The sequence below is a fragment of the Alligator sinensis genome, unplaced genomic scaffold (assembly GCF_000455745.1).
Source record: "Alligator sinensis unplaced genomic scaffold, ASM45574v1 scaffold2249_1, whole genome shotgun sequence".
Classification (NCBI taxonomy): domain Eukaryota; kingdom Metazoa; phylum Chordata; order Crocodylia; family Alligatoridae; genus Alligator; species Alligator sinensis.
The window spans coordinates 121,270-129,368 of NW_005843105.1; the positions used below are offsets into that span (position 1 = coordinate 121,270).

The following is an 8,099-nucleotide window of genomic DNA, read 5'->3' on the forward strand; positions in this document are numbered from 1 at the left end:
CGCTGACGAGCTTCGGCCCCGTGGTGGTGACGCGCTGGATCAGGTTCTTCGCCGCCTGGGCCATGGCGGAGACCGGAGACCAGCAACCGGCGAGCGCGAGCCTGAAAGTCACCTCACTAAGGACCCCGAGGACCCCGGAACCAGGCTGCCCGCGCGCCTGACCCAGGCGACGCTCCGAGCAGGCGTCTGACGCCGGCACCTCTAAGCCGCTGGGGGATGCGCATGCGCACCTGTACTACCAGCGGACTCGGAGCGACCCCTGGCACGCACGCGCACAAACCCGCCCCGGCTCAGCAGGTGGGAGGGGCGAGCCGTGCGGGGCCGCGCGTGCGCGCTGAGCGGTTTCTCGAGGGCGCACGTGCGGGTTGGAGGGGCGATGCGGGGAGCACGCGAGCAGCCCGTCTCCGGGCCCCCGCCGCAGTTAGTGCGGAGAGCAGGGGCCTGCCCCTTTGCTCAGACGGGAGCATGTGCCTTTGAAGGGCGGGCAGGAGCCGCGGCGCCCGTACCCCCCTGCCTGGTCCGAGCCCGAGCGCTGCGATGCTCCGAGCGCTGCCAGGAGCAAGGGCCCGGACTAACGAAGGCTTATTCCGAAACCCAGCGTTCCCACCGAGAAACGAGTCAGGAGCACTGGGGGCCGTCAACTCCCTCCCTGCTGCGACCGCCCCAGGCACGTCTGGCGGCAGGGCACCCCCCGCCCTCCCCTGTCCCCGGTACAGAAGCCACTGCCCTGGGGCTCCTTACACGGGGAAGCCCTGCAGCCACCCCCACAGAACTGCAACAGGAGCTCAGACTTTGTTTTCAGTGCTGTGCACTGGCTCTGTACTGTGCTGACCAACCACTATTTACAGACAACCCTTAAGAAAACCTCTTCCATCCTTGCAAACATCTACCTTAGGAGCTGTTGTGGACACAAAGGTGTTTTGTTTTCACATTATACATCGTATGATAGCATTACATAGTTTAAGTCTGGAGCCCAAGCAGTAGTTGCAGAGAGAGTTCCAGAAAAGGGCTTTTCTGGCAGTGACCAAGCCCCTGAAGTGTGCACACGGCTGTCGTTAAAACTGAAAACTATAAAGAACAAGCAATACAAGGAAAATAACCAGCGGGGCCAACAGAGAAGAGGCTGTAGGATTCCTAGGCTGAGAAGCTGTAGTGCAGTTGGGGTTGTAATATTAACTGTAAGTCTCAAAGCAAATACTAAAAAGGGGATGACAAGGAGGGCCCTAAGCTACAGGGACCCTAGGCCTGGTGGCAATGCACTAAGTGCAGTCTTGGTTAAAGAGTACCGCAGTTCAGACACACGCATTCTGTGGAGCCCTGCTTCCCCTCTGCAGTGCTTTTCTCCCTGGAGAGCCAACTACTGTTCATCGGTACAAAGGTACTTTTGGTTTGTTCAGTTCATAGTGTGTCCTCCAGCTGCTCCTTCTGCTTTTTCCTCTCTGCAAGCCATTGCTGGATCTTCTCTTTAAGTTCTGTGTTTGGTCTAATCTGGTCCATGGTGAGGGGACTCCGATTGAAAGGATCCGTCTGGTCACTGAGAAAGAAAGAGAATGTGAGTGTCAAGGAGATTAAGGCTCTGCCAGGTCTGTCCAATAATAGAAACAAACATCATGAAACCAAGGAATTGGGACGGAGGCAGGCAAAACTCTTCCATTAAGTGAGTCAGACATACCTACAGACACTGATGCCACTAGGTACAAGCGCTGTGGGAGATTCAGAACAGCACACTTTAGATATTAAAACTATCTTATATGTTCATGCTTTAAAATTGCAGCAGTTCCAAACCTCAGGTCATGACCCAAATGAGGGTTGCAAGGGCAATGCCAGCGGCACCGCACACAAAGGACAAGCCACGCCACATGCCACAAGCTCCCCAACCCCGCCTCCAGGCTGCCGCTGCCCCACTCCGCTCCCAGCAGCGGGTTGCAGCCAAAAAAGGTTGGGAACTATTGCTTTAAAATCAGGAGATCTCGCTAGTTTTCCTCTCTGTACTTCCCTCCCACCCTGAAATGGCTACTTCCAAATACAGTATCAGTAAGCTCCTAGACTCTGGAGCCATCTTAGGAAATTTGGGAAAGGAGGAGAGTGGGTACATATACATACTAGGCCTAAAAGGTTGAAGGCAAAGGCACTTATCAAAAAAAATCAAGGCTTCAATGAGCAAATAACCGCTCAGTCCCAACTCCGATCTAAGCAACCCTGTCTTGAGTACCTGAGCAGATGCCTAGCTATCGTTGACCTATCCACGGTGACTCGGGAAGACGGCAGGACCACAGGGTCAGACATTAAGGTGCTCATGATGGGATCCAAGAATTCATCACATGCATCTGCATACGTCTCCTCTTCTTGCTGTTGACGGTCTGCAAGAGACTGGTAGATACATGCACAGCTTTTAACACAAGACCTTGTGACTCAGCTCCCTGTTCTCATCTACAGAAGTCTGACACACACAGCTGAACAGCATAAGGCAAAATGAGTGCATGCACGTGTATGCAGAGGTTCTATCAAACCTTTTTGGTTTGCATCCAGAGCTCAGATACCAGGATGGCTAACAAGTCACAGGAACGCTAAACAAACCCAAAACAAAACACTCACAGCTCTGGCATGCTCAAGGAACGAACACCAATGTGACTTCAGCAAACCCTCACAGTCAAATGGTTTCATAATTTGCAGTTATACAGCTGTTACTGCATCACCAGGATGTAAGCCTATTCCTGGTTTCAGACCTGACAACTGTAGCAAGAGTATACCTTGTCCCTGGGAAGAGATGGCTCAGCTTTCCTGTACAGGATAAAAGTCTCTGGCAAAAATGGGTGCAAGGGAATTGCAGCTTTTTGAGGACAGTATTGAGTTTAACACCTATTCTGTCTCTAACCACATGATATCTATGCACAAGCCAGCATGCTTCTTTGAGAAAAAGGACAAAGTTATCCTGGAAGAGCTGTTACCCTGATGCAATGCATTAGGATTCAAGTCCTTCAACTGGCAATAAGGAGGGCCCCCCTGGCCCCACTTGAGATACTCCTGGACAGATTTCCCATCTATTTCCCCTCTCTCATTGGTGGCAATAAGTGTTTCATTTTCATTTCAGTGGGCTCTTTCACTGCGATAGGTGTTTATCAGCAAATTTTGTGCTTTCTCCTTTAAGTTACATAGGTGTATTATAGGCAGCCTGATGGGTGCGTTCAAGGACTTTCCTAACTGAGATCTGTGCTTTGAGGAAGCATTCTTTCTGTGTATGGCTGAGTATAACAGGTGAAAGGAACCCCCAGAGCAACAGCATTACAGCAGAGTGCTGCAGTAGCCTCTGGATGAAATAAAGAAGCCAAAGGCTTTCTCCTTTTTCCCCCTTCCTGCTCACCTTTATCCGCTCAGCCAGGTTACTGAATGCCACTATCATGTTACCAGGCTTATTGATCTTCTTCAGGACCCTGACTGTCTGGGCAAAAAGGGTTGGTGAATAGGAGCGTCCATCCTTGGGCACCGTGGCACAGAAGTTCTCTTCATCACTGAACCGCATTTGCAAAAAGAAAGAGACCATAAGTGCTTACATTTGTGAAAAGAGGCAGACTGCCAGGCTGCAGAGCATATCAGCCCACACAGCACGTGCACTGCTTCAGCAAAGCATGTGGCACATGGCAAGGGGAAGGAGGAGACACTTCACCCTCCCCGGTGAGCAGCAGCTTCTTCCCACCCCTCCCCATGCTGGATTACAGACGCAAACAACAGCTCCATTGCTACTTAAAGGGTTGTAGCTGCCCTGACCAGCATGGATGAGTTTTATCCCTGTGGTCTTTAAAGCCCTGTTATGAAACATATTATAAGCTAACAGGGCCAGACTGCAGCTCGGCCAGGGAAATTGTGACAGAACTCTGCTGGTCACGACCGTGTCCGCACAGCATTGTTACTAACGGAATCCTATTCCCAGTGTGGACGGAGCTGTGCACATCACGTAAAATAGGAGTGCTCTGACCAAACTTCCTAGAGATAAGCCTGCTAGAATTAATATACAGACTCTTCCATGACTTGCAGTCTCTCCTTAAAGCCTTAAGCATTTAGTTGCTCAGATGAAGAGTGGGGACACTGACAACAAATTATAAAAAGCACGAAGTGATTTCTGGCTGGATTGCATGGGCCACAGTGAGGTGAAAACCAGTAGCTAGTCTGCAGTTCCCCTTACCAGATCCCTACAAAGCATCTCCTCTGCCACCCCAACAGTGTGAACCATCTGTACAAACAAAGGTCCTTCTTTCCCAGAACAGTTGTTGCTGCCTGGCTGCTCTGTCACGTACCCCAGGTTTAGGTAGATGGTGCAGATGTCAGAGACCAGCTGCTGTGGTTTGAAGTCAAACTCGCTGAAATCCTTGACTTTGAGGGCTCCCATTTTAGGGCCAACTAGGTGCTGCAGGAAGTAGTTCAGCATGGAGATGATGCGCTCAGCAAGAAATGGATGCACAAACAGGGACTTGATTTCTGGAAAAAAAGGGAACAGATAAATGAAAACACCAGTTTCCTAAGTAACTCAAGCCCTCCACAGCAGCCCTTCAACTAGGCACAGCTGCCCCACCAAGAGGATCTGCTGTCCTTACCGGACGTCAGGAAGGCCAAGGTTCCAATAGTTTCATTGGACATGATGTTGTGGAAGCGAGCCAGCTGACCGAACATCTGCAGGCTGGATTCCTTCTCACGACGTGCCTCTTGGGACAGGCTGTCCCACTCTCCACGGTCCTTCTCTATCTGCTGGATTTTTATCTTACTCAGGTACTGCAATGAGACGGCATGGGGGTGGCAAGGAAGCAGGAGTCAGCATCATAAGCTTGAAATGCTTAGAATGGTTTTATCACTCTAGGATGGGAAATTATTCCATGCTTTTGGTGGTCCCAAGAGGTAAAGTGCAAGTCAGAAAACACTGAAAAAGGCCCTCTTGTTAGCAGCATTAGCAGAGAAACATCAATAAAATCACAGAAGCTGTACACTTCTTTTCTACCTTGAGAGCAGGCTGATGGCTTTGGTAGGGAGATCTGGGGAAAGCCAGAACTGCTAAGGCCTGTGATGAATCAGAGTTAAGAGAGGCCACAAATGGATCATCTAGTCCAGTCCCTGGTTCCTAAGTCATCCAATGGTCTCGCTGCCTCTTCCTGAAAACTCCCAGTGAAGGAGATAGCACAGCCTCCCTGGGGAACGTGCTCCAGTGCCCTATGGCTCTCCATCTCCCCTTAACTCTCCCATTTTCCTAACTAAACACACTTATGTGGACTAAAGATGAACAGGATTTCCTGCCACTGATGCCTTCAGCCTGGCCTCTGTTACCAGCACCAATTTTATAAATAAACCAAAACCCAGAAAGAAACTAGTTAGCTATAAAAGTCAGCTGAAGTTCTGGGTGTAGACTCATACGAACTTAGTTTTCAGACCGGGCTTCTCCTTTGCCAGGTCACTAAAAGCTCATGTAAGACTGGGAGCAGGAGCTGATGCTGAAGGTTTCAAGGTAACAGTGACAGACTGAAAAGTAAATTTAGTTCAACCCAACTCAGAGAAAGATCAACAACTGCTGGGGCCTCAGAAAAAAAAAGGGGAAGACAAGGCTGACAAACTGGGAGGTGGGTGAAGGAGGACAGAGAAAACAGCGAAGCAGATCAGCCAGTGAATTCATGGCTTGGAGTTAAGCACGCATAACCGATAGCAGCATGGAAGTGGACATTTCTTTGCAGTAATGGATCTGGTCCCACTCTCAGTGCTGTATTGGACTCCACAGCAGAGTGCCAAAAACCATCTGTTCTGCCTTGGAAAGTGCCAGGAACTCATTCTCTCCAAGTGTATGCGGCCTTATATCTTAATAAACAAAACACCAAGCAGTCATTTAAACCGCACACAACCCTGCGAAGGGACCATAAGCAATGAAGCAGGTGGGTTGCAGTTCAGCTGCCAGTCTGATCCAAGAGTCCTCAGGCACTCACTTCTACCACGGGCACCGCATAGCTCTTCAAACAAAGAGCCCTTTTTATAGCAGCAACAAGCAGCTTCAAGAACTGCTCTGAGAAAATAATCACACACTGGGGACAGAAGAGTTCAGCTGAGTCTGATGCCTTGTAAACCCAAAAGACAAGACTGTCTGGAGACAAGAGCACCTCTGTTAGGATAGCAAAACATTTGCAAAGGGCTGGAGAGATTTGGTAATCAAAAACTGCAGAAGTCACTCAGGCTAGGGACTGTTCAGATAAGCAGCATGAAGACTTCCTCATAACCTTGCCAACGTACTTTAGTCCTGACCTGAAAAACCTTCCTTTGTTTTGGCTTCCCCTCTCTCAGCCCTCAAACAACCTATCCCGTTCCTGGTCCGCAAGAGCTTTGGGTGTTCTGCCTCTGGCCATTGCAGCCTTGCACCTCTCCTGAGCACGTCTCAGTCCAGCTGATCCCCATCCCCTTGCCTGGGGAGCACCTGAAGTGGATAGTGATCACCAGGAATGTGGACAAGCCTTTTTTCACTCATGATCTGGATCTAGCTTCTTCCTCAGGTAACTCAAACACAGAAGCTGTGCCTGCTTCCTGGCCCTGGCCAGTGCACTTTCCCCACCTACCTGTATGGCTTCATCCAAGAGGAAAATGGCATCGTTCATGAGCAAGTTAAGGAAGCGCAGGAAGAGGGGGGGGTTCATGGCCTCCAAGTTTTCTGAAGCATAGTCAGCCAGAGCCTACAAGTCACACAAAAATGACATGTTAATGCTCTACTACAGCTTAGACCTAATGTTGTGTTTTAAGAACAAAATTCTACAAACAAAAACGGACCACTGACACATGCTACTGAAAGGGTCTTTTGCCTTACCTTTATGCTTTGCCGGTACGAATCTGTCCCCCACATGTACTTGAGGATAGGATACATGGGTCGGCGATAGTTAAACTTCTGCTCAAACTGATGAGGATCCCCTGAACATGAGCAAGCAAGAAAGGAGGTTTCAGCTCAGCAGTAGGCATGTAACCTCGTTGAAAGTTCCCAACAAGCACTGTGCTGGGGGCCAGCTACACATGCACTCGTTTCATTGCAAAAAACTCAAAAGCTTGCTTTCCCGTGCCCCCTGCTCAAAGCACAGCTCTCACAGCAGGCGTCTCTAATAAAAGGCAACAGGAATGCTGCTTTCAAAAATAAACTTGCCCTTCCTGCCAGACTCCTTGTTACCAGAGCTCTCCTTGCTATGCAGCAGCAAGACTGTAGGTCTGGGGGTTCTGGCGTGCAGAAGCTCTACATGAATTCAGAGAATTCTGCCCAGCTAGGACCATCGATTTGCACTAAGCAACACTCGGGGCCCCAGCTTGGCTCAGTCTGGGAAAGATGATGGCACTCAGCAATATCAGAGGCTCTTCAGCATTTTTTTTTTTTTTTAATTAAGAGAGAAGATAATTGTCCTAACTCTCGGGCGTTTTTTCTGCACAGAAACAGGCATGAGACCAATAACTGCTTTTCAGAGGTAAAACTAGTAAAAACAGAATCCATAAAGAGTCGATATCAGTCAGTGTAGCCAGCACCATGTCCACCATGCAAAGGCTAAAAGGATCACAGTAAGTTCTCTTTGTCTGTTTTGTTTTATTGTCAGAGAGGTTTTTGCTCCATTGTCCCTTGAAACAAGCATCCCAGTTAATAACAGCATCTTGGGACTTCACTGTTTGCATTGCTGAAACCATTTCCACGGCAGTGACTTGCTACATTACAGGCACTGAATGTGTCCTCTCATGCCACTGGGCTAAAGCACACAGCTCTAACTCCCAACAGCTTGAACCTGTCACAGCAAAGGTGTTCCTTAACTTGATTGTGAGCTGGATTACTGGTTGCACTGCAAACAGTGCTGATGCAGTCTACTGAGCAGCTCGATATTCCTATGATGGGGACTCAAAAACAATAAAGGGTAATGCCAGTTTATGTAACTGGTGTGCCTGGGCCAGCCAAATGGCATGACCACCTGGGGCCAGGAGAAAGCAGGGCCTCAAGACAAATGTGTCTGGGAAGAGTCTCTGCAGGGGTGAAAAAACAATGGAAGGCCTAAGGACTGAATTGTGCTGGTGCTTCCCCACCGGCCTGTCTTCTCTTGTGCTCTGAGGCTTCGAGC

At 49.5% G+C, this 8,099-nt stretch overlaps 2 protein-coding genes across 3 annotated transcripts in view; both read right to left on the reverse strand.

Moving 5' to 3' along the window:
* The window catches only part of ATP5MG (ATP synthase membrane subunit g), a 5,079-nt gene extending 4,861 nt beyond the window's left edge, over nt 1–218 (reverse strand). Inside the window, exon 1 of the mRNA XM_006037363.3 lies at nt 1–218. Within this exon, the coding sequence (XP_006037425.1) occupies nt 1–64 (64 nt within the window). The 5' untranslated portion in view covers nt 65–218.
* A 643-nt stretch (nt 219–861) lies between these two features.
* Nucleotides 862–8,099, reverse strand: part of UBE4A (ubiquitination factor E4A) — an 18,732-nt gene continuing 11,494 nt past the window's right edge. For both annotated transcript variants that reach the window (XM_006037364.3, XM_025193830.1), the window contains exons 13-19: nt 6,824–6,924; nt 6,579–6,692; nt 4,590–4,764; nt 4,293–4,473; nt 3,362–3,509; nt 2,213–2,370; nt 862–1,534 (exon numbers count right to left, since the gene is read on the reverse strand). In XM_006037364.3, the coding sequence (XP_006037426.1) occupies nt 1,399–1,534; nt 2,213–2,370; nt 3,362–3,509; nt 4,293–4,473; nt 4,590–4,764; nt 6,579–6,692; nt 6,824–6,924 (1,013 nt within the window). In that variant the 3' untranslated portion in view covers nt 862–1,398. The remainder of the gene's footprint in view (nt 1,535–2,212; nt 2,371–3,361; nt 3,510–4,292; nt 4,474–4,589; nt 4,765–6,578; nt 6,693–6,823; nt 6,925–8,099) is intronic.